General features: G+C 40.9%; 1 protein-coding gene across 1 annotated transcript in view; it reads right to left on the bottom strand.

Moving 5' to 3' along the window:
- Nucleotides 1–2,880: 2,880 nt before the first annotated feature.
- Nucleotides 2,881–26,264, bottom strand: part of kcnq3 (potassium voltage-gated channel, KQT-like subfamily, member 3) — a gene marked incomplete at both ends in the record, with an annotated part of 68,806 nt that continues 45,422 nt past the window's right edge. Inside the window, 10 exons of the mRNA XM_079818897.1 lie at nt 2,881–3,423; nt 3,500–3,584; nt 6,095–6,190; nt 6,330–6,461; nt 6,820–6,925; nt 7,177–7,412; nt 18,964–18,990; nt 22,217–22,311; nt 22,428–22,523; nt 25,187–25,297. Of these exons, the coding sequence (XP_079675023.1) occupies nt 2,881–3,423; nt 3,500–3,584; nt 6,095–6,190; nt 6,330–6,461; nt 6,820–6,925; nt 7,177–7,412; nt 18,964–18,990; nt 22,217–22,311; nt 22,428–22,523; nt 25,187–25,297 (1,527 nt within the window). The remainder of the gene's footprint in view (nt 3,424–3,499; nt 3,585–6,094; nt 6,191–6,329; nt 6,462–6,819; nt 6,926–7,176; nt 7,413–18,963; nt 18,991–22,216; nt 22,312–22,427; nt 22,524–25,186; nt 25,298–26,264) is intronic.

Here is a 26,264-nt window from a genome sequence, read left to right on the forward strand (position 1 = left end):
CTTTAAGCATCAAACATCGTACTATAGCTCATATTACTGCCTTGACCTCATCATAACCCCAGGCTTTTAGCAGGCAGAACAACACAGAGAAGGAAAGAATAGAAAAGACAAAGAACAATGAGAAAAGCCCATAAACGGCAAATAAATGTAAATGACATTAGGAGTAATTGTTAATTTCCATATTATGGCTTTTCTCTGAAATCATAGTCTTGTTTGTTACAGGTTTACAGCTGCTACTTATATTTATGTACTAATTATGTCTCAAACTCTAAATGAATGTGTTGCATTATTTCACATTTGTGCAATTTAAGGAGATTTACTGAGCATCAAGTCCCTTGAGTCAGAATTACTTGTTCATGAATGAGATGTTAAATATAAATTAATTCAGATGAAGAAGATGGAAATTATGACAACACTGACTGGAACAACACAACCAGTTGTTCGACTCTAAACTTAATTCACACTGGACTTGACTAATGACCTGAACCTCAGATTAATCCGCTTTCAACTGATCTCGATTGGAGACTAAAAAACCAGTGATCAATTAGACACTCTCAAGTTATTAGATATTAAAGGGAAGAAGATATGCATAACCCATAACCTGGGGCAGGGTTGTTATAGTTAAATAAAACTAAAACCATAAAAAATTTAATAAAATAAGCATTAGCTGAAATGAAATAAAATATATAAAAACTTAATTTATGTCATCTAGTTGCAAAGGCAACATTTCTCATTTTCCTTTAATATACTAAAATACCTAAAAGTGAAATAAAAGGTAATGAAAATAGCAAATTCAAAATTTTAGTAAAAACTATAATAGTATCTCAGCGATACTAAAATAACACTTGACCTGGGGAAGAACTGACATTACAAACAAAATAAATTTAACAAGAAAAACAGACATTTGAACAGTGAATTTACGCAGGATCTGTTCAACGTGAAACTTTTTGGAAGACCTAAGTATTAGTTTTGGATTTCAGTAAGTATGACTATTAATTACTGTAATCTGATAGATAAGCTGATCAGTGTTAAAAAATAAATCTGCTGTCTAAGGGTAAAGTTTGCTAAGTTCCCACAGTCAATCCCTGCCTTTCCCTGGAATGATTTGTGCGATGGACGTAGGTTTACCGTAAAAAAGCTGTGGTTACCATGAGAATGTTGGTCCTACGGTACAGTGTCAATATTCTTTGAGCTGGCAGTTCTATGTGCCGCTCACAGATGGGATGTGCTCATTGGTTGGATTAAGGCCAGACACTTGAGGAATTCCTAACTGAGGCTCTGCTTTTGGTCCTTAAACAGCTAGTGGCGACGTTCATTCTACGGAAAATATGCAATATCCCAGAGTGCAGTTCATGCTGACCAGAGTAAAAAGGTTTGTACAATTCGCAAAGGGAACTAAAAACAAGCTCAAGATGTGCAGAGAAAGAAGCTTGCGGCGATCTCTCCTCAAACCGTATTCAAAATGAAAGCAAGTGCAAACCGGAGGAGACGTCGATACATTTAGCTGCTCCGTGGATGAATCATGCAGTCCATGCATATGAAAAGATGTGTAAATAGAAAAATAAATGTTTACAAAAATGGCATAGCATCTGTTGTGTTCTCCTCCCTTAAAGTTCCCAGTCAAATACAACCACACAGTCTCAATCTGCCAAGTGCAGTGTCTACCACTAGATAAAACGCATGCATTCCATGCAGTGCTTTGCTTTGAAGTAGGGCTGCACGATATTGGAAAAACTGACACTGCAATGTTTGCTTTTTCTGCTATATGTTGCAACATGAAGAAATATGGAATGTTCACCAAATGACTTCAATAGCTATATTTGGAAAGAGTTATTAATTCTAGAATAAGTGGGGTGATTTAGTTGGGGAGTGCAAAGTAAAACTCATTTAAAAAGCTGGAAAAGGATTCCTTTTAGGGTTTAGGATTTTTTTTAAATGTATTTGAGCGTTTTACTCTATACAAGAAATAACACAAACTGCTTTCAGTAAGTAAGTTTAAAAAATATATCTTTCCACTTCTGTTTGCATAGGGCACACTTTGACCAGTATAATTCAGTATAAAATAATAATAATTGTGTTTTTTGCTGTGATTATTATTATATAATAATCTTAAACAATTTTTTTTGTAACTGTAAAATTAAGGTCGGCATGAAACAGAAGTTGCGATAGACTTTCTGCGATAAACTTCCCTGTTGTGGTGTATATCCGAGTGAAACGGCTTTTCAAACAAGAACAAATGTAGATTTGATGGTTGTGATTTGTTTTTGCTGTGATGTCATGTGAGTGGCAGTTTGCCCCGCCCTCATGTCAGTAAACACAGGTTATTTTGATTAAAGATTATGAGTCACATGAAAAATAATGATGTGCACAGATAAATCATTTATAATAAATACTGCAATATTCCATTAAAAAAATAAGATTTGTCAATTTTGATTTCATGGCGACTTTAATTTTTTCTTTTTTTGTCGCTGTAATATTAAAATACTAATACTTACGTCTTCATTTCTTTATTTTTTAAATGTAAACCATCACCGTTATTATTTTTGACAGGTTGCTGGCAAATAGATGTATGCGCTGCCGGTTTCAGAGTGAAACTCTCACAGGCAGCCCGTGGTCCCGTGAAGCACTGTATCATGGGCTGCACGCGTTTATATGAGCAGCACATGTATTTAGTTAAATCGCAGTGTGTGTGATTTGACAATCGCACTAAACCATATTGCAATATCGATTTTATTTCAATATATCGTGCAGCCCTACTTTGCAGGGGTAAAGCGTGAAGTGGATACATATTTAGATATGACGAGTATTATGTCTGTGTCTTTATGTGTCGTTTTGTGCTGTACAAAGTCTGTAGTCTTTATAAAGAGTGTGTGTGTGTCTTTAGGGTGGTGTTCCCCACGCTCCATCGGAGTTGAACCCGTCTCCGGTGGACGAGAGTGGAACAGGTCCGCTGGGGGTAAAGGGATCAGTGTCCGTATCCGTCTCGCCCTCCGCTAAATATCGGCGGTCGCGGCCCCAGCTCGACCCCGTCGTTAACCCCGAGGCCTTGCCCGTGACCTCCTCTTTCTCGGCGGAGATGCTGAATCCACTGGGCGAACGTTCCAGCTCCTCGTGAGTGACCGACAACAGCGACAGCGGCGTGCCCACCCTGTGCCCTCCCGATTGGCTGACGTTGGAGGACGGGGAGTGGCTTGGCAGTGGGCTGATGGGCAGGACGGTTGGTCTTGTTGGGTGCGTGTTGGATTGCGTATAATACGGTGTATTGTGCAGTGGCAGGCCGTAGCTGCAGTACACGCGGTCGCCTGCGACGCTAACGGTCAACGTGGGGTCGCAGCGCTCCATGGTCATGTGGCCGGGGCCCGTGTGGTCATGTTGCATATGCATATCCACCAGGAAATCCAGTTTCTTCTCCATGTCTTCCACCTGTGAGGGTGGTGCAACAAAGTTTAGCCAAACAATTCATTAAGACACACAACGAGCTTTCAGAGTGCATGAGTACCTGTCTTTCAACTCGCACAAATCTACCCATCATGCTTTGGTCTTCAGGATCTGGCAGGCTTGCTTTGGCAAGATATGACTCTTGTCTGGGAGAAAAAGACACAGAGGGAAAGTAAATCTGAGTGAAAGAGTTCAAATGAGAGCGGTTATATCTACTTCATATGAATTAATATAAATAAAAAATAAAATTTTCAGAAATTCAGCATCAATAAAGGCCATAATATATAACATGGATTTATGGCATGTTTAACAACATGTAGCTAGAGGATTTGCATGTCTGGGGTTCATGAATATAATAAATGCAATATATATATATATATGATATTTTATTAACAAGGTTCAGGAGGAGCACGTTCAGATAATTGACACAAGTGGAGAGCACTCAGCCAATCAACAATAGATGTGTATATATACACAGCAGTCCTACCTCCGTTTTATTGACAGTTTATTAGCATCCCTCCACCACCCCTTCTCCACACTTTTAGTTCTAACCACTTACATACACGGGGGGTACTGGTTTCGGGCCAAATTCCGAGCTCAAAGCCCTCCCCCCGGACAGCACGTCAAATACGCATTTTAAATGTACTCTCTATAAATGATATATAAGTTTGAACTCGTGAAATATACATACATATATACATATACGGTATATATGGGCCCTATTATACACCCAGCGCAATGCAACACCAGGCGCGTGTTTTTTGCTAGTTTCAGCCTGACGCAGTTATCATTTTCACGTACTGTGCCACATTGTTTAAATAGTAAATGCACTCTACACACTCCCATGGGCGTGCTGGTCTGAAAATGAGGTGTGTTCAGGTGCATTGTTGGCGCGTTGCTAATTTGAGGAAACTTAAAACGATGACACTCTGATTGGTTTATGTCCACTTTTGCTAGTTTAATGACGTAAAAAACGGTCGATGCGCCAGGTGCATGCATCCAAGCCTTACACCACCAAGTGCAATGCAAAGTGTCGGATGCAGTGGTGTAAAGCACACCGCCACTGGACTCTAGAGCAGGGGAGACGTGTTCTCTGGAGTGACGAATCACGCTTCTCTGTCTGGAAATCACATGGATGAGTCTGGGTTTGGCGGTTGCCAGGAGAATGGTACTTGCCTGACTGCATTGTGACAAGTGTAAAGTTCGGTGGAGGGGGGATTATGGTGTGGGGTGGTTTTTCAGGGGTTGGGCTTGGCCCCTTAGTTCCAGTGAAAGGAAATCTTAATGCTTCAGCATACCAAGACATTTAGGACAATTTCATGCTCCCAACTTTGTGGGAACAGTTTTGGAATGGCCCCTTCCTGTTCTAACATGACTCCGCACCAGTGCACAAAACAAGGTCCATAAAGACCTGGATGAGGGGGTTTTGGTGTGGTGGAACTTGACTGGCCTACACAGTGTCCTGACCTCAAACCGATAGAACACCTTTGGGACGAATTAGAGCGGAGACTGCGAGCCAGTCCAACATCTGTGCCTGACCTCACAAATGCGCTTCTAGAAGAATGGTCAGAAATTTCCATAAACACACTTCCCAGAAGCTGTTATAGCTGCAAAGGGTGGGCCAACTCCATATTAAACCCTACGGATTAAGAATGGGATGTCATGAACTTTATAAACTTCAATCAATCAATGAAGGCTCATGTGCAAGTAAAGGCAGGCATTCCAAAACTTTTGGCAATAAAATTTAGGCCTATATTTGTATGTATTTTTTTTAAAATTGAGATTTATACATCATTTGAAAGTTGAATAGATAAGCTTTCCATTGATGTTTGTTAAGATATTTGAAAATCTGGAATCTGAGGTGCAAAAAAATAAAAATATTGAGAAAATCGCCTTTAAAGTTGTCCAAATTAAGTTCTTAGCAATGCATTTTACTACTACTAATATTTTTTATTTAGATATTTACAGGTGGCACGTTATGTCCAAAACACACCCATGACTCATAAAGAGAATAGGTACAATCCTTTTGGACCATGCACCTGGCGCACCGACCGTTTTTTCCGTCATTAAATTAGCAAAAGTGGATTTCGGACATGCCCTAAGTGCACCTGTGCTTCAGACCATGTGCTCAGATCGAAATAAGTGATAGAAGCATTGCTTATAAACTCGTAATATAACGTGATCATCAAACATTAAACAACATAAATCAAAACTGCCTAACGTTACTGAATGAATTGTCAAACCCACAAAGAGGTATAGTCTTTTCTACTTCTACCTTTTTATCATTCAATACAGATGTAGTCTTTGACAAAATCGTGATTTTCTGTTTTTTGTTCAAAATGTACATTTTTTATAATTAAACTTACCCACATTCAAGTGTTGATATAAAATAATGCATAAAGCTAGAATAATTTGTTTTTTATTTTTTAAAGCAGAGGATCTGTTCTTTTTTAAAATATTTTATGTTCAGATATTCATACAACAAAATATTCTGGGGGGCCATGAAAGCTTTGTGAAGATAATAAAAAGTGGTGGTGCTGGCCAGCAACTTAAAAAAAAAACCTGCTAGTGGGGAAAGAGTTAATAAAAGTAAGTTAATAAAAACGTAAAAAGACACATAAAATATACTTGAAGTATTTTTTAGGAGTGATTTTACCTAGGTGACTGCTGGGAGGGGTATGGAAAAGGTGCTTTCTGGGGTTTCTTGTGTTTTGGAGTGAGAGGCGGTCCAGGTGTCAGAATCAGATCTAGTCTGAAGATGAAACAAAACAAATATTAGATTGTGTTTGTTTTGTTTTTTACACAAAATAAAAATAGGACAATATATTTCAATGAGGCAATATATTATTTCTTAAAAAATATGAGTATGTTTTAATGTGTGTGTGTGTTACCGTGTCTGTAGATATTTGATTCTGGTAAGCATGTCCAGATGTCCAGCAGAATACTGCTCAATCACGTCCTTTACATCATACGGCCTCAGAGTCTCCTTAAAACGTTTCTTATACAACAGGAACATTATGATCCTTCAACACACACACATAAACTTTTATTATTATCAATGTTGAAAAATATTTTTGTAAAAAGAGTGATAGTTTTGTTTCAGGATTCTTGATGAATAGTTCAAAAGAACAATACAGAATTTATCTTTTGTAGCATTATTAATGTATTTACTGTCATTTTTGAATATAAGTATAGTGATCTCAAACAAAATCAATTTAATGCATTCTTGCTGAATAAAAAATATTATATAAGAAAATAAAAATAATATAATGTCATAAAAAAAGAAAATCTTACTGACCCCAAATCTTTGAACCGTAGCACACGCTGTGAATGTTTAGTGATAAAAAAAATAAAATCAAATAAAATGTGATATTTGTATACCGCAGTGCTCTTATCACTAATTTGAGAGTTGGAATCATCTCCTCCAACAGTATGTCAGGTGGGAAGCCCTTCTCTTCAGGCGTGGGGTCAGGAAGACCACCTGTATCTACAATCAAACACCAAAACAAGGTCAGATTAATTGCATTGTGTGAGTGTCTACTATGTATTTGATGGAGTGTCTCTATTATTATAGTGTACATATTTCTAAGAGTATATACAAATCAATGTACATTATGTATGCATATGTCTGTTGGTACTGTTTTTTCAAGAAGTTTAGAACTTTGGAGAAGTTCAGCTTTTAAAAATGCATCTGGAGTATATGAATGCAGGGACATGTAATTTGTGCGTGTGTCATACCCTCTGAGCTCTGTCTCAGGGCGTAGGCCTTCATTCTGAAAGCAGTTCTGAACCTCTCTCTGTTACTGAACCCTGCTGGTTTGCCCTCTTTTGATGGACTCTCCTCAATCGCCTCCGCTGGGCCGCAGTTCCCTGACACACTTTCAGGATTCGCAGCAGGCATCATCACACGGGCCCTCACCGTTGATGCTCTCGGAGTTGACAGCCGCACCCGTTCCAACAAACTCAGCTTCTGACTGATGAAGAGACAGAATAACAGATGAGCTCTGAACACGTTTTTTTGATTATTCCTTATAATTTAGTCATTCTTATTGAGAGTTCTCAAAACACAGAGCCATCTCTTTCTCACAAAATAAAAAACAGTTTACATTTTTAAAACGTTTTAAAAATGAACTTTTATTTAGCAAGGCTGCATTAAATTGATTAATAGTGAAGAGATTTATAATTTCACGTAAAATTTCATATATATATATATATACACACTATATTGCCAAAAGTATTGGGACACCTCTCCAAATCATTGAATGCAGGTGTTCCAATCACTTCCATGGCCACAGGTGTATAAAATCAAGCACCTAGGCATGCAGACGCTACTAAAAACATTAAGAATGGGTCGCTCTCAGGAGCTCAGTGAACTCAAGTGTGGTACTGTGATAGGTTGCCACCTGTGCAATAAGTCCATTCGTGAAATTTCCTCACCACTAAATATTCCACGGTCAACTGTTAGTGGTATTATAACAAAGTGGAAGCAATTGAGAACAACAGCAACTCAGCCACGAAGTGATAGGCCACGTAAAATCACAGAGCTGAGGGTGCTGAGGCACACAGTGCGCAGAAGTCGCCAACTTTCTACAGAGTCAATAGCTACAGACCTCCAAACTTTGGCCTTCAGATTAGATCATGAACAGTGTGTAGAGAGCTTCATGGAATGGGTTTCCATGGCCGAGCAGCTGCATCTATCAAGTGCAATGTAAAGCGCCGGATGCAGTGGTGTAAAGCACTCCGCCACTGGACTCTAGAGCAGTGGAGACGTGTTCTCTGGAGTGATGAATCACACTTCTCTGTCTGGCAATCTGATGGAAGAATCTGGGTTTGGCGGTTGCCAGGAGAACGGCACTTGCCTGACTGATTTGGTGAAGGGGGGATTATAGTGTTGGGTTGTTTTTCAGGGGTTGGGCTTGGCCCCTTAGTTCCAGTGAAAGGAACTCTTAATGCTTCAGCATACCAATACATTTTTCATGCTCCCAACTTTGGGGGAACAGTTTGGGGACGGCCCCTTCCTGTTCCAACATGACTGCGCACCAGTGCACAAAACAAGGTCCATAAAGACATGGATGAGCGAGTTTGGTGTGGTGTAACTTGACTGGCCTGCACAGTGTCCTGACCTCAACCCGATAGAACACCTTTGGGACGAATTAGAGCGGAGACTGCGAGCCAGTCCAACATCTGTGCCTGACCTCACAAATGCGCTTCAAAAAGAATGGTCAGAAATGTCCATAAACACACTTCCCAGAAGCTGTTATAGCTGCAAAGGGTGGGCCAACTCCATATTAAACCCTACGGATTAAGAATGGGATGTCATGAACTTTATAAACTTCAATCAATCAATAAAGGTTAATGTGCATGTAAAAGCAGGCGTTCCAAAATTATTTCAATTAAATTGAAATTTATACATCATTTAAAAGTTGAATAGATAAGCTTTCCATTGATGTTTGTTAAGATATTTGAAAATTTGGAATCTGAGGTGCAAAAAAATCTAAATATTGAGAAAATCGTCTTTAAAGTTGTCCAAATTAAGTTCTTAGAAATGCATATTACTACTACTACTACTACTACTATTTTAATATGTATTTACAGTAGGAAATGTACATATCTTCATGGAACATGATCTTTACTTAATATCCTAATGATTTTTGGCATAAAAGAAAAATCTATAATTTTGACCCATACAATGTATTGTTGGCTTTTGCCACAAATATACCCGTGCGACTTATGACTGGTTTTGTGCTCGAGGGTCACACACACAAATATATATATATATATACATACCCGTGCAACTTATGACTGGTTTTGTGCTCAAATTATTAAGCAGCAAACTGTTTTCAACATTGAAAATAATAAGAAATGTTTCTTGAGCAGCAAATCAGCATATTTGAATGATTTCTGAAAGATCATGTGACACTGAAGACTGGAGTAATGATGCTGAAAATACAGATTTGACATCACTGGAATAAATTATATTTTAAAATATATTAAAATAAAAAACTGTTCTTTTAAATTGTAATAATATTATAACATTATTACCGTTTTACTATAATTTTGATCAAATAAATGCAGCCTTGGTGAGCAAGAGACTTTCAAAAACATAAAAAAAATCTCACAGACCCCAAACGTTTGAATGGCAGTGTATAAAGTCGCCTGTGATGGTTACTGGATCTTCAAATTAAGTGGGCCGTTGAGGCTGTTGAGCCAACATCAAAGTTTATCTTGACAAACTTTACTTAACTAGTTTAATGTAAGTGTGTATGTTGGCAGTAGGTCTATGCATAGGTGTGCAGGGCTCTATGAGAGCATCTGTCTTAATGCGGGCCTGCACACACACACACACACACACACATACATGTGCGCACATACAGGCACACACACAAACTTTCCTGCAGGAGAAACTAAATCCTTCCAAAGAAACAACGCAGGGCATTCTACTGTGAAGGGTCCCCAAGGATGGACACACACACACACACACATACAGACTATGCACTGCGACACACACAGTATCTCTTGAGTACAGTGAAAAGAGGAAGATTGAAGTGGTGAGAGGGACTAAAACATCTTGAAATGCTCCACAATTACAGCTGATTACCAACCAGTTACTGATACAACAATTTCCCACACACACACAAAACACAATCTGTCTACAGTCGATTCAAACTGTCTGAGAGGGTTTTAATGATTGAAAAATGACTCTGAGTGTTTACAGTATGTGTGTGTGTGTTGTTGTTGTAGACAGGAGCTCATCGGACATACAGGAAAGCAGTGAAAACTTGAGAACAGACAGGAAAAGAATCAACGCATAGATTCCACATGAACAAAAGAAAGGAGAATGGAAAATATCAAGAGCTACTTAACAGTGTGTGTATGATCCAGTTTCTCCATTTTGGACTTGTTTTAGAAGGTCATTGATAATGTCAGGCTGCAGGTTTCCCAGCTATTTGCCTTTGTTTGTATGTGTGTGTGTGTGAGTGTGTATGCATTTGTACCAGTGGGTCAGGTTTAGATTACATTGCGGGGACAAAATGTTCACTAAATGAAGTTAAGATCTGAAATCTTCTACACACTTTATAAACTTTTAATGAAAATGCAAAACTGCAGAAAGGTTTGTGTGAAGGTTCCGTTTACAGGCACAATATGTAAGATTTTTGGATTCAAATATCCAAAAACTACTAGAACAAGGTTATATAGTTTGTTGACTTGTGTACTTACATTATCCCAAATGTTTCCAACAATGTTTAAATCCAGAGGAATCAGCTATTTTAACCAGTGTGACGGACTGTGTCAATGCGTCGCCTGTCAATGACGTCATATCCGCGTTACCCTCGATTTCCGGTAACGATTTTTTACTTCCATAGAATCCACGGAAACACCAAAGACGCTTTAATATATTATGTATTTTATTAGACAGGTGAGAAACTGTTTGGGTACATTCATCGGCAGAAAACGAATCATCGTTATGTACCTCAACACAATTAGTCTTATTGTTGGAATCTCTTGATTTACCGCAAGTAACTTGTTTTTACCATGCCTCAGAGACAATGCTAATTTGTATAATATAATTTAAAAATGAATTGCATGCAATTTAGCAACACAAGCTTTTATTAATAGCAATTTAGCTTTTATTAATATGATATTCTAATATCGATCTAGCTTACTGCAATGTGCAACAAGTGACTCATACCATCAACCGAGCGAATGCACAGAGTAACGTTATAACATAACTTTCAACACACTCAAATGTATTTTTAGTATGATTGTTTGGACCAAGTAAAACAGCGCTGCGTTACCTAACCACACAATTTTAATTTCGTCAGATAAAGTGACGTATGAGTAATATTTCAGCACTTGCGTCTATTTCATTAGAATTAAATAAAATAATGTTACTTTAAGTGATCAAACGTAACTGTAACAAAGTCCAAGTCCAGGGAAAGAGGAGGCGGACATTAAACGTAAGTTTAAATATACCTTTAATCTTAAAAAAAACACCAACAAAACGACTGCGGCATATAAGCACCATAAAAACAGCAACGTAAAATGTACCAGGCTCTCGCCTCCACTCTGCTTTATACTACAGTAACGTTAATAAAACTTTAATACATTATGCCGAGTTCACACTGGCTGATTTTAGCCCCGATTTTGACTTCGCAAACAGGTTTTGTAAAATCGCAGACAAATGCCCAAAATCATAGGCAAATCAGTGCTCGCTCACGCGAGTGAAAATCACGCAGTATGAATTATCAAAGATGCAATCCGAATCCGAGAGAATTGCCAATGAGTCGTCAGGTCCTAAATATCTGGACCTGTCGGCGATTCAAAATCCTGCTGTGTGAAATGTGTTCTGACTGAAAATACCATTGGCGATGACCTACAGCCAATGAGAGAGTGAGATGCAGGGCAGTGGGAGGTTCAGGGAGGAGTTATAGACCAGAATATCAGTATCAGTTAATAGATATATTTACAATTATATCAAACAGAAACAAAGCACAAACATTTGCTTGACCAGCCGCAACAGCAGCACGGTGCAAAATTATTTATTTACCTCAAATTCTCTTTGCAGAACACAATCCTTGATCCCCGCATCTCCCCAACCATTTCCTCCTCCATAATCTTTTTTTCCTTTTCGCTGCAAATCAGCGCACAGACAATTTGGATGGCAAGCTTTCTGCAGTCTATATTTTTAATAACAATTCCAGTCTCGCGCGAGAACTCCGGTCTGACGCACGTGTGATCTTGCGCTGTTTACTTGTCACATCTCACGTGTGTTTGGTTGTGAAACGTAGTTTGCGGACGGGATCCACTTGTACAGTCATGCAGTGTGAAACCCCCTGTTGCCGATCCATCGTGCAGTGTGAACACAGGAGTGACTGAATGCTACCCCAAATAGTCGTGCAGTGTGAAAAGAGCAGTGATCCGACGAGTTTGAAAACTGTCTGAACTTGGCGTTAGCTCTCACAAGAACATGGAGTCTCGTCAGATTGCTTTCCATCAGCTGTGGAGGTGAAGACGACAACTCCCATGATTCCACGCTCATTCACGGCGTCATTACGCCTTTGTTTTGAATAAATGACCTCTAGCAGCGAAAATTACATATTGTGCCTTTAATGAGTATGTATAAGGGAATCTATTATTTCTATAAAATATATTCTGATTCCACTTAAAAAAAAAAATCTATTATTGATTATTTGACTGAATATTTTTGAAAAAGCAGTGCTCCAAATCAATAATTAGTCTTAACTAAACATAAATGCTAAACAATACAATACTTTGGTACAGAGCTCCTAAAGAGGACATTGTGATGGAAAAATTTGACGAAAAAAATTATATTTCAATGATTTTTTACTTTTATGCCTCCCCCGAGAAACTTTGCATTCATTCACAAAACTTTCCTTTTAAAACTTTATTTCTCTCAAAATGTTTGTAAAACTTTGTTCCCTTTCGTTCAGTCACTACGACGTACGTTAGTGACTAACGAATGGGGGTTTCGCTTAGAAGCCAATCATCTTCATCGTATTCAACAGCGCCCAATGGCAGTGCCAATGCCATGGGCATGCGGAATTTGCATGCGTAACTCCGCCCCACCTCGTGGGTATATAAGGAAGTACGCTGCGAACATCGCATTATGTTTCTGCTCTGGAGCCAAGAGGATCTCTTCACTCCTACAAGCCTGAATTCTGAAGTCTTCTCTTCAGTCTTCGAGAGACCAGCGGTTCTCCAGGGTGTTGGTGTTACGGCGCGTTCCAGCGATCTCATGCTGCCTGCCTGCTGATCTGTGCAGTGATCTGCAACAGCTGTGTGTGTGTTTCCCTGGGCGCTTCGGCACTCTGCAGAGCTTTCCTCTCACAAAAAGAGCTTGCGCGTGGCACGTCTTTTTCAAGACGGTTCGCCCGTGCACTTCCGGGTGCGATCGATCTCCGTTGCTGTCTATGGGCACATTCACTGCTCGATGTGTTTGGGCTTCAGCACGTTCGGGCAGTGTTTGTGGATGCGTCATGTTCCCACTGCGGGAACGTGACCATCGCGATGTTGCGGTCGAGACTCAGTGATCTCCGTGAGGAGAGAGAGTCCCCTCTGCCACACCCCAATCTACCGTCTCCGAGTGAGGCGGTACTTTGGCTGGTGGCCAGGGTGACCTGAGTGCGGTGCCGTGGTATTAAGAACCAGACGATCATTCCTCGGGCCACGCCCCCTCTTGCACATTGCTTAAACCCGCGAGTGTTGGACTGAAACAGCGGCCCGTCTCTGACGCCTCGTTCGTTTCGTTCACGCTCCAGATAGCAGTGAGATGTCGATCGCCGCATCCCAAGGTGGGCTGGAGTCCTTTGGGGATGACGATTAGGAGTTGTGCTCCGCCTCCGGGTGTGTCAGCGCTGCCTGATCCGACCTAAGGTTGACAGCCATGTTATCTCGGGCAGCCGCGAGTCTCGCGCTGGTGTGGAACTCCGCCCAGTCGCGAGTGCTCGTGGTTGCGCGATTGGTTTTTGGGGACGGCACCCGACAGCTGTTGGGCCCCGCCCCCAATGCCTTTCGCTCCCGAGGTGCATGAGGAGATCACGCGGTCCTGGAAGTCCCCGTGCTTCCCGCGATCGTTTGGTGGCCTCCTCCGCCTTCTCTGCCCTTGATGGGGCCGCGGCCTAGGGTACACTGGGGCCCCCTCACCCCCACTGTTGAACTCTCTGTTGCGCACTACGGTGTCCACAGAGGGCTTGACGTGGCGTGGTGTGGCTGTCCTAAGCACCCTCCCAAAGCCTGTGGGCTCGTCTACTTCGGTGGCGTGGTCCTGCAGAGCTACGGGCAGGCCGCGAGGGCAAGAGTGCGGTTCCACTGAAATGGTTTCAGAGGCTCCTGGGGCATATGGCATCTGCAGCCGCGGTAACGCCGCTCGGGTTGCTTCATATGAGACCGCTTCAGCACTGGCTACGCGATCGAGTCCCGAGATGGGCATGGCGGTCTGGCACGCTCCGGGTTCAAGTGACTCGGGCCTGCTTACAGACTCTCTCCCCGTGGTCGAACCTCAGTTTTCTACGGACCGGAGTGTCCTTAGAACGAGTTTCCAGGCATCTTGTTGTATCAACAGATGCGTCATCCATGGGCTGGGGTGCCATGTGCAATGGACAAGCAGCCGCGGGATCCTGGATAGGACCCCAGCGCCTTCTGCATGTCAATTGCCTCGAGTTGCTGGCAGTACGGTTCGCCCTGCACCGCTTCCGAGCGTTGCTGAAGGGTCAACATGTACTAGTCAGGACAGACGACACGGCCGGGCGGTCTACGCTCCCGCCGTATGTCTCAACTCGCCCGCCATCTCGTTTTTTGGAGTCAGAAGCATCTGAGGTCCCTTCATGCTGTCCACATCCCGGGAGTCCTGAACCGTGCAGCCTACGAGCTCACGGCTTCAGCCACTTCCTGGAGAATGGAGACTCCATCCCCAGACGGTCCAGCTGATATGGGAACGGTTCGGCGACGCACAGGTAGTCCTGTTGCCTCCCAGGACTCTTCCCATTGCTCCCTGTATTATTCCCTGACCTATGGTCGGCACGGATGCACTGGCGCACAGCTGGTCGTCGGGGCTACGCTATTATGCGTTTCCCCCAGTGAGCCTTCTCGCACAGGTACTGTGCAAGATCAGGGAGGACAAGGAGCAGGTCATGTTGGTCGCCCCGTTGGCACGGCCGGACCTGGTTCTCAGAACTGCTACTCCTTGCGACAGCCCCTCCCTGGCCTATTCCTCTGAGACTCCTCACTCAGAGACGGGGCACCTTTTGGCACCCGCGTCCAGCGTTCTGGAAGCTCCACGTGTGGCTTCTGGACGGGACGCGGCTGGTTTGAGTAGCCTCCACCTGCGGTGGTCGCTACCATCACTTCCGCTAGGGCAGAGTCTACATGACACCTCTATGCGTTGAAGTGGGACCTCTTCGTCACATGGTGCTCTTCCCGCCAGGAAGACCCCTGGAAATGCCCGATCGGGTCTGTGCTTCGTTTCTCCAGGAGGGGGTGGGACGAAGGCTGTCTCCTTCCACCCTTAAGTGTACGTGGCCGCAATATCTGCCTACCACGATCTCCTGGGAGACAATAAGGTAAGTAGCAGCACGACCTGATCATCAGGTTCCTGAGGGGGGCGAGGAGACTGAATCTTCCTCGCTCTCCTCTCGTTCCCTCTTGGGACCTCTCAGTAGTCTTAAGTGCTCTGTAGAGGCCTCCCTTGAGCCTTTGCGGTCGGCCGAGATTAAGCTCTTGTCTATGAAGACGGCTCTGCTGACCGCATTGGCCTCGCTTAAGAGGGTCGGGGACCTGCAAGCATTTTCGGTTGACGAAGCGTGCCTTGAGTTCGGGCCGGCTAACTCTCACGTGATCCTGAGACCCCGGCCCGGATATGTGCCCAAGGTTCCTACCACTCCGTTCCGAGATCAGGTGGTGAACCTGCAAGCGCTGCCTTTGGAGGAGGCAGACCCAGCCTTGGACATTGCTCTGTCCAGTACGCGCTCTCCGCGCCTACGTAGACATGACGCAGTGTTTCAGGACCTCAGACCAGCTCTTTGTCTGTTATGGTGGAGAGCGGAAGGGAAGCGCTCTCTCAAAGCAGAGGTTGTCTCACTGGATAGTGGACACCATTGTTTTGGCATACCAGCAGCAAGGCCGACCATGTCCCCTTGGTGTGAGGGCACACTCCTCCCGGAGTGTGGCCTCCTCTTGGGCTCTAGCGCATGGCGCCTCGCTAACAGACATCTGCAGAGCTGCAGGCTGGGCGACACCCAACACATTCGCCAGATTCTACAATCTCCGAGTGGAGCCAGTGTCCGACTATGTACTCGCCCCTACGGGTGGCCGGTAATGGGCCAGGCTCAGGTGTCTTCGCTTGCTCGCCATTCCACTCCCATGACTGGATACGTGCGATATTTTCCTCAGGTGAGCTCCCCGAGAGCCCTGAGCTCCTCCAGCACTGCTTACGCCGACATCAGTTCAGTCTGCCCTTTCGAGCCCAGACCCTCATGTCCGGCCAGGTGCTCCGTGTGCTTGGTTCCCCTCCGGCGACCCCCACACGAGTATTCCCACCGTAAGCCTCCTCAGTGAGCAGGTGTCTTTCCCTTGGCAAGTCCCTGCCACCCCTAGGGTTAAAAATCCACCTTCGGCTGGTACCCTAGTGATCTTCCATATGCAGCCCTCAGCGGGTCATATGTGTATTCTCTAAGTCCTCCCTACGGTAGGCATTTTGGCATTCCCTCACTGGGATATGCTTCCCAGTGTACCTTGGTAATCCTGTGATAAGTGGGAGTCCTAGGGCCTTAAGTGGCGGGATCTCACACTTACGCAGGGCACTGGATGACAGCTGAGTGGCGTTGTTGAATAGGATCCCCCATTCGTTAGTCACTAACGTACGTCTTAGTGACTGAACGAAAGGGAACGTCTCGGTTACGTATGTAACCCTCGTTCCCTGAGGAGGGAACGGAGACGTACGTTTCCTTAGCCACGTCAGCTGTGCTGCCTGGAACGTGGAGTTCAGTCTTGGCTCCTGCAGCAGTAACATAATGCGATGTTCGCAGCGTACTTCCTTATATACCCACGAGGTGGGGCGGAGTTACGCATGCAAATTCCGCATGCCCATGGCATTGGCACTGCCATTGGGCGCTGTTGAATACGATGAAGATGATTGGCTTCTAAGCGAAACCCCCATTCGTTAGTCACTAACGTACGTCTCCGTTCCCTCCTCAGGGAACGAGGGTTACATACGTAACCGAGACGTTTTATGATAGAAATGATATCTGAGAAATGAAGAGGTGTTAGTGAGACCAGCAGGGGGCGCTCACCCTGTGGTCTGTGTGGGTCCTAACACCCCAGTATAGTGATGGGGACACTGTACTGTCTGAGAGCACCGTCCTTCAGAAGAGACGTTAAACCGAGGTCCTGACTCTCTGTGCTCATTAAAAATCCCATTTGGCCCATTGGCCTCTGTCAATCATGGCCCTAATAATCCCCATATACTGATTGGCTTCATCACTCTGTCTTCTCTCCACCAATCAGCTGGTGTGTGGTGGGCGTTCTGGCGCATTATGGCTGCCGTCACATCATCCAGGTGGATGCTGCACATTGGTGGTGGTTGAGGAGATTCCCCCCTTCCATGTAAAGCGCTTTGAGTGCCTAGAAAAGCGTTGTATAAATGTTACAAATTATTATTATTATTATTATTATTATTATTTTCAGGGAAACATAATACTTTCGCAAGACAACGCAAAACTTTTGTGTGCAAATGGAACGTTTTTCTGGCCAACGCAATACTTTTGCTAGACAACACAATTTTTGTGATTGAACATAAAAGCATCCCATCTCCGTGTTTCTTAAAGGGCTCTTTATATTAGTATTTGTTTTTATTTTTTTAACAAAAGCATTTATTACAACAAAACTCTGTTTAGAATGTGTATATTTTAACTACATGTTGTCATATAAACAACCACTCAATAATTACACTGATTTAAGTCTGTGATCTGTGAATCATTTGGACTGATTCACTGATACGAATCAGTTCATAAGAGTCGTTTGTTCCCAAATTGGACTACACTGTGGACAATGAAATAGAAAGATGTGCTGTCAAGACATTCAATGACAAAGCAAACATCAAAAAACAATTCTGAAGAAAAAGCTTTTCTTGATTCACAACACTAGGTAGATCAAATATATTTAGCTCAGTAACAAAAATAATAGAAGTGAATGAAAAGTCCTTACCACGATAGCAAAGCAAATGTGTGGGTGGTCTGGTTTCACCATTTGGACTTGTTTGGTAGGTCACTGACAGTGATAATGTCAGGCTACAAGTTTCCCAGCTAACTAGTCTTTTGTACGCGAGTATTTGCGTAGGTGTGTGTTTTGCACTAGAGTGTTAGCAGTTTTAATGTGTAATCTGATCTCTGATCTGTACCGAACATGGCTTACAGGTCTCGGGTCAGGCGACACAAACAAGCACAGCACTCAATCCAACTCTGCCTGTTTCTATCTGTAAATCTTCCGTCTTTTAATAAACGGACTGTCAGGCCAGTGTCCAGGTCAAGGACAACTGATACTTATGATTATTATATACGCAGTCCGTCTTTGTCACAGCTCGTCATGCTAATAACACTTCCCATCATTTTCCTTACAGTGACACGGACGTCACACATCCAGCATCCATTAAATTCTCCCACACACCCTCACATTCCCTCTTCCTCGCTCTGCTCTGACACCACCATCTATCAGTGATCCATAATTCACTCTTTTCTAATGGACTCTGTAATATCACATATAGAACTGCTGTACACGTGTCCCCAAACTAAGAAACGAGCTCTGACAATCTCTCTCACACACACACACAGAAACGCACTGCTGGCCATTACGCCTTTGGCACTGAATTAATGGAGGTGGTGGTTATTAGGAGTTATTTAAGGAAACACATTTCACAGATTCATTAATCTCACACTTCACAGAGATGCTGTAAATCGTTAAAACAGTGAGCGAGAGACACAGGGAATGAGCGAGATCGAGAGAGAGACTTACCTAGCCATAACCTCAAGAGGGTCCTTCCTGCAGATGACAAGAACAACACAAACATTTAGTTAACCCAGATAAACCTTATGAAAACAGCAACAATGTATATATATATATATATATATATATATATATATATATATATATATATATATATATATATATATATATATATATATATATATATATATATATATATATATATATATAAAATGCATATATAAATTAATATAACTGTGGTAATATTTGTGAATAATTATATTAATTTCATGTACCACAAAGAATAACAAATATATATCAACAGAATAGTGCAAGATATCATTTGTTTATGTATTGCTGAACTGAAATCACAATGGAAAGTGTCAATACGGGAGCAGTGTGAATAATGCTAAATTAAATGTTTAAATTTCTTTTTTTAAGATAATGTGTGTAATTTTAGCATCACCGAACGGAAATGTAAAAGTAATTACTAGTGATGCACCGAAACAGCATTTTTCGAAATGGGTTTTCTTTCCTCTTCCTTTTTACTACTCATTATAGGACAAAATAAACACCAGAAGGTATGTGGAAATATACAGTACGACTTACTGAAATTAATCATGTCTCATGTAATCGAGACATGATCAGTGTTTCAACCGGGGAAAGACGTCAATAAAACGGCTTGTAAACAATATGTCACTTAATGTTACATTTACCTCAGGAAAGCCATTCAATGTCCATAGCTCATAAGCCTAGCTAGAATTTTTTTTAATTTTATTACATGTATGTTTTTACTAGTGCTGGGCAAATTAAGGTGTTAACAAATATTTAAAATATGCTGTCTTTAAATTGTTTCTACCTTAATTTGGAGAATAACTGAAATTATTAAAATATAAAAATATAAAAAACTCCAAAATGATTAAAAACTTCCGATTAATAACAATTAATTACCGAAAACAATGTGATTAATTAGTTGTTTTTTTATTATTGATTACCAGCACTAGTTTTTACCTAATCTATTTAATGTATGTTTGAATAAATCTGTCATGAAAACTCTTTTTTAAATAAATTTTTTACAACCACATTACAACTCCACAAATTGATTGGAGTCGACACAAAAATCGAACTTTATGCCTAAATGCTTTATGCCTAACCTAACTGATTTATGTGCAATTTAAATGTATTTATTTGAGTGTTTATTATTAAATACATTTCAAGAATTAACTGATTGCTAAATAAACTTTGGTTTTTGGCTAAATTAAAACATGAATTTCTATTTCAGGTAAAAATTAATTTCAGAGCATCACTAGTAATTATATAAAAACAATGACTTCCATTGGCCGGACAAACAGATAGTCTTACCAGTGTTATTTTAGTATGTTTACACTATTATATTATTTTATTATTAATTAGAATTACCTTTTATTTTAATATTTTAATTTTCCATTTTAAATTGTGACATTTTTAGTCATTTTGTTTATTTGTTTTTATTTAAAATATTACTATTTAGGTTTAAAGGGGCTATATGCAACTTTTTCCCCAAAATAAACGTAACAATAGCCTTTTTATTTTACCATTTATGACTCAAACATCTCCTGATGAGCATACTGACACCTTGTCCGCTCACAGTGGGTGCACCTATAAGCCTGTATCCTATTTTTCCTATTTTCTGGCGGGTCGTTTTTTTCCCGCGCTGTCTGCGGATGTGACGTCACCACCGCTGCGAGAGCGAGCAGAAAATAAGAGCAGTTCTGTTTTTTGGCCACAGGTGTCAGTCGCGAGTTTAAATTTCAGAAAAACGCATATAGCCCCTTTAATTAGTTTTATATCAGTTTTAGTTCATTATTTCCAGTTAATCACTTTATTTCTTCAATTTCAACTTAAGTTCATCTAACATTTACATTTTATTCCAGCTTTATTTCAATTAACAAAACTGTTTTTAATAGTTTTAGTTAACAATAAACCCTGAGTCCTGCCATCAAACTCATGCCAGTAGTTGCAAATGTTACCTTTCAAGCAAGCGGCAACCTCCCCCAGTTTCTCTTGAAGCCAATATGGAAGTGACTTAAACTGCAATTCATGAGCCCCATGTTAAAATGCCCAACTTTGCAGCAGAAAAAAACATGTTTACAAATTGTGGTTTTGGTCTATACAGCTAATTTTGCCCTTCATGACAACTGTGAGGGGGATGAATAATTAAGGGCGTGGTCACTTGAGTGACAGGGGGATTGCCGCTACATTTTTGCCATTTGGCCATTAAAAAATATTGACTGCTAATTTTTTTTTTGCAAGCAACAGTAAATTACAAATATTTTAATTAATTATAGTAGATATTTTACTAGCATCCTCTTAAAAGATTGAAATTGACAATATTTATCCCTGCCTGGCTCAGGATAGTCGCTAGTGAATGATTTGAGACGATAGGCCAGATTTACTAACAGCTTGCGCCAGCACAAACCCTTTTTTTTGGTTAAAAAAATATTCTACCATCAGGATTTACTAAAGACACCCAGTGAAAAGTTAGCATTGAAAAGGCTTAGACAGGGTTATTTTTGCGGCTGACCTTATTTGCATATGTATTTGTAGGAGTTTCCCTTTCAGACGCAAAATTTATGGGAGGAGTGTATTTAAAAGAATTTACTAAGGGTTGCGCTAGTCAATTTACTGGTATTTGCGGCATTATTTAATGGCCTAAAAAAAAGCATGTCTTAAACCAGATGCTAATTTGCGCTTCTCTTAATAGATTGTGTTGGTCATTATGGAAATGATCCGGCTGCGTCTGTTCTTTAATTTGTGCATCGTCCGTAGATCATACGCAGAACTTTCCACTCCCATAGGCGCTTTTATGGGATTGCGCTCTCACACTAATTAGCCCTGTTTAGTAAATCTGGCCTAATGTGCGTTTATCCTGGAATTTTAACTATCACACAAGCACCAGATTTCACATTATGAGAATATGAATATGCTCAAATAGGGCTCATTTATTTCAAGTGTTGTTCACACACAAGAGTGAGTACCTCACTGTAACCTTTAGTAGACCTCTAGATGATGCTGTCTCTGCATGCAAACAAACACACACATGGATATAAACAAAATAAATGAACATTAAAGAGATGGCAGAAATCATAAGAATAACACAAGTGAAATCTTGTCATGAGTATCACTGAAATCATAAAAACGCACATGCTGAATGCAAACAAAGGTAAGCAAACTAAAATAATACATAAAAACTAAGATATTCAAATAACATTTTGGTGAAAGATGTATTGTATGAATATGATACCTGAAGCATGGCAGAGAGATCACAGTCTCATAGAATCTCCATGTGGCGATGAGATCGTCTCTGACGGGGTTGGTGGAGTAGTATCTCCATGCAGCCTGAAACCAATATTTAATATTGACCGTTAAGCCAATGTGCTGTTGAGGAATGAGCTAAAAAGCCGTACTCCTGATGTAAGTTTCTAGTCAAGGGTGGTTGGCATGTTTCTGGTTACCTGTATTAGTGAAGCTGCAGGATGTCTGCGTTTCTCAAAGTGTTTCTGTCTGTGCTGTTCCTGAACTTTCAGAGCCAGTCCAGAACCAAGAATACCCTACAGACATAACCAGATATACTTAGATTATTTTTGAAATATACTATCATACTGCATGTTTAAAAAAAACACACAAACCATATGATTTTAGGTTCCGACAGCGTGAAACATACAGTGAAAGCAGTGTAGTCAATTCGATTCCAAAACAAATGACTCTTATGAGTCGGTTCTTTTTAGTGGATCAAACCCATACAGCTTACAGCTTGACAATGCATTGTTAAAGATACACAAAGCACTGTGTCCTAACCAGACGCGGCACAACGCAGCAGCGAGTTTTTGTCTTAACTAGCCGCAAAGATGATATGTGTCGATTCTATTTTAGAAAAGGTTTCTATTTTTCTACAATGTCATGGCTGGAACTAAAACCAGCATCTAATGTGAGTTTAAATATAACTTTGTGTGCCATTTATAGCAATACAAAAACAAGAAAGCTCAAAATGTCAACTTAATGTGAACAAACAAGTGTATTCTATGACACAGATTGTTTCAGTAACTCATAAACGGTGTAATATTTATGAATTGGCTGATTGGCTGTGATTTTTGATTGATTTTGTTGCATTTCGTAGTTACGTCACATCTAGTGTGGACAGACAAATTGCTTGTCGCTGGAATCTTATCGCGTCTAGTTAGGACAGTGGAGTTTTGTCAGTAATATTTTATATAAAATTAATTACAAAATTTAATATAACCACATTTTTGTTTGTTTAGTATTGTTCAGAGGCGGACAGTACTTAAGTATTTTTACTTTCCAAGTCATTTTATTTTTCAAGTATATGTACTTTATCAGTGTTCTTCTTTGGAAAACTTTTACTTCACAACCTTCCAAAACATAATATTGTACTTTTTACTGCACTATGTTCAATTTTGAATATCATTTAATACTGAATTACATTAAAAATGTAGTATTGTATACTTTTTCTCAAGTAAAAGTAATTAAAATTTTACTTGAGTACAAGTAAGAAAGTACCAAAAAATTTTATGAAATTAAGTATTCAAGGTAAAAAAAAAAGTATGACATTATAAATTATGCTTTGGAATGTAATGAATTAAATGTTTTTCAAAGAAAAACACTGATAAAATATATACTTGAAAAATGTACTGGAGTTGAAAGTAAAAATACTTAAGTACTGTCCGCCTCTGGTATTGTTGTTTAATATATAGTTATAGGACAATTCATGGATTACATGTATGCCATCTACACTCACCTAAAGGATTATTAGGAACACCATACTAATACTGTGTTTGACCCCCTTTTGCCTTCAGAACTGCCTTAATTCTACGTGGCATTGATTCAACAAGGTGCTGAAAGCATTCTTTAGAAATGTTGGCCCAGATTGATAGGAGAGCATCTTGCAGTTGATGGAGATTTGTGGGATGAACATCCAGGGCACGAAGCTCCCGTTCCACCACATCCCAAAGATGCTCTATTGGGTTGAGATCTGGTGACTGTGGGGGCCATTTTAGTACAGTGAACTCATTGTCATGTTCAAGAAACCAATTTGAAATGATTCAAGCTTTGTGACATGGTGCATTATCCTGCTGGAAGTAGCCATCAGAGGATGGGTACATGGTGGTCATAAAGGGATGGACATGGTCAGAAACAATGCTCAGGTAGGCCATGGCATTTAAACGATCCCCAATTGGCACTAAGGGGCCTAAAGCGTGCCAAGTAAACATCCCCCACACCATTACACCACCACCACCAGCCTGCACAGTGGTAACAAGGCATGATGGATCCATGTTCTCATTCTGTTTACGCCAAATTCTGACTCTACCATCTGAATGTCTCAACAGAAATCGAGACTCATCAGACAGGCAACATTTTCCAGTCTTCAACTGTCCAATTTTGGTGAGCTCGTGCAAATTGTAGCCTCTTTTTCCTATTTGTAGTGGAGATGAGTGGTACCCGGTGGGGTCTTCTGCTGTTGTAGCCCATCCGCCTCAAGGTTGTGCGTGTTGTGGCTTCACAAATGCTTTGCTGCATACCTCGGTTGTAACGAGTGGTTATTTCAGTCAAAGTTGCTCTTCTATCAGCTTGAATCAGTCGGCCCATTCTCCTCTGACCTCTAGCATCAACAAGGCATTTTCGCCCACAGGACTGCCGCATACTGGATGTTTTTCCCTTTTCACACCATTCTTTGTAAACCCTAGAAATGGTTGTGCGTGAAAATCCCAGTAACTGAGCAGATTGTGAAATACTCAGACCGGCCCGTCTGGCACCAACAACCATGCCACGCTCAAAATTGCTTAAATTACCTTTCTTTCCCATTCTGACATTCAGTTTGGAGTTCAGGAGATTGTCTTGACCAGGACCACACCCCTAAATACATTGAAGCAACTGCCATGTGATTGGTTGATTAGATAATTGCATTAATGAGAAATTGAACAGGTGTTCCTAATAATCCTTTAGGTGAGTGTATAAAAAGTCTATGTAAACACGCAATGTTTTAACGGAATCTGGAGTTTTGCGTGAGGGTGAAAAAGTTTCCCATGCAGATTTGGCTCATGTTGAAGTTGACAGAAAGCTGCTTGGTTTAAAAGTGACCTCTGTGTGAGCATCGCTTTATACATCTCTACACTATTGCGCGTGAAATTTCGAGATGAGATACACCTTCACAGTTATATTGTAACTTGTAATAGTGTAAAAGTTGAGCTGTACTCACGGCTGGAAGAGCAAAGAACGACACACCGATAAGAGCGAAGGTCCCGGCCAAAAGACGCCCTGCCCACGTCTTTGGGGTCTTGTCACCGTAACCAATGGTTGTCAAGGTGATCTGACACAGGAGTGAAATCATATATCATCGGTGTGATTAAGGCTAGCACGGCTAAGAGGCTATCAAAGTACTTGAGTCGTAAGACCATTAAAAAGGTAGTATTGATGGAGCTGCTGTTAACGTCAGCAAAGGAGCTGCTATAAAACCATCACAATCAGTAGCACTAATGGAACTGATTACCCTCATGAATGGTGGTGGTAATGGAGATTCTGTTAAAGGAATTACCTTACATTTTTAGAAAATCACTTTTGACCTTGTAACCCGCAATGGTTCTGATTCTTTTAAATCGAATTTTGCATCTCAACATGGAGGAAAGCTTTTATATGTTTACCATAACAGTTAATTTCACTGAATAGGTACATCAAAATGTCAGTGAACATGTTTTTTTATGCAAATATATTTTTGCATATTTGTGAAGCTGATTCAGAAGAGTCACTCTTTAAAACAATAAGAAATCCACTGCACAACCAAGAAGTAATGCAGGTTTCAGACAAACTTTTTAGTGGCCATCATTGGCATTGTATGACTTAAACAAAAAAAATTCTTTGAATTCATTTAATTTTACTTCCTTACACACGGCATGGCGGTGTGTGAGCATTTCTTTTGCGACTAAAAATGTGTGCGAACTGTAAAATTATTTAGGAGCCGAGCTGGGTAGTAACTGATTACATGTAGTATGGATTATGTAATCAGATTCCAAAAATGAAGTACTTTGTAAAATACTCGTAATTACTACTGTAGTTACTACTACAGTTACCTTTTTAATGATTACATGTTATTCTCACAATGGCAATAAATTATTCATAATTCATTGATTTTCCCTACAGCAAATTTTTTATCTTTTAAAGGAGCACTGTGTACATTTTAGCGGCATCTAGTGGTGAGATTTGCGAATTGCAACCGCCCACCGCTCACCCCTCCCTTTCGAAGCTCATAGAGAAGCTACGGTGGCCGACACAGGACAAAG

The sequence above is a fragment of the Gobio gobio genome, assembly GCF_949357685.1.
Source record: "Gobio gobio genome assembly, chromosome: 6".
Taxonomy (NCBI): Eukaryota; Metazoa; Chordata; class Actinopteri; order Cypriniformes; family Gobionidae; genus Gobio; species Gobio gobio.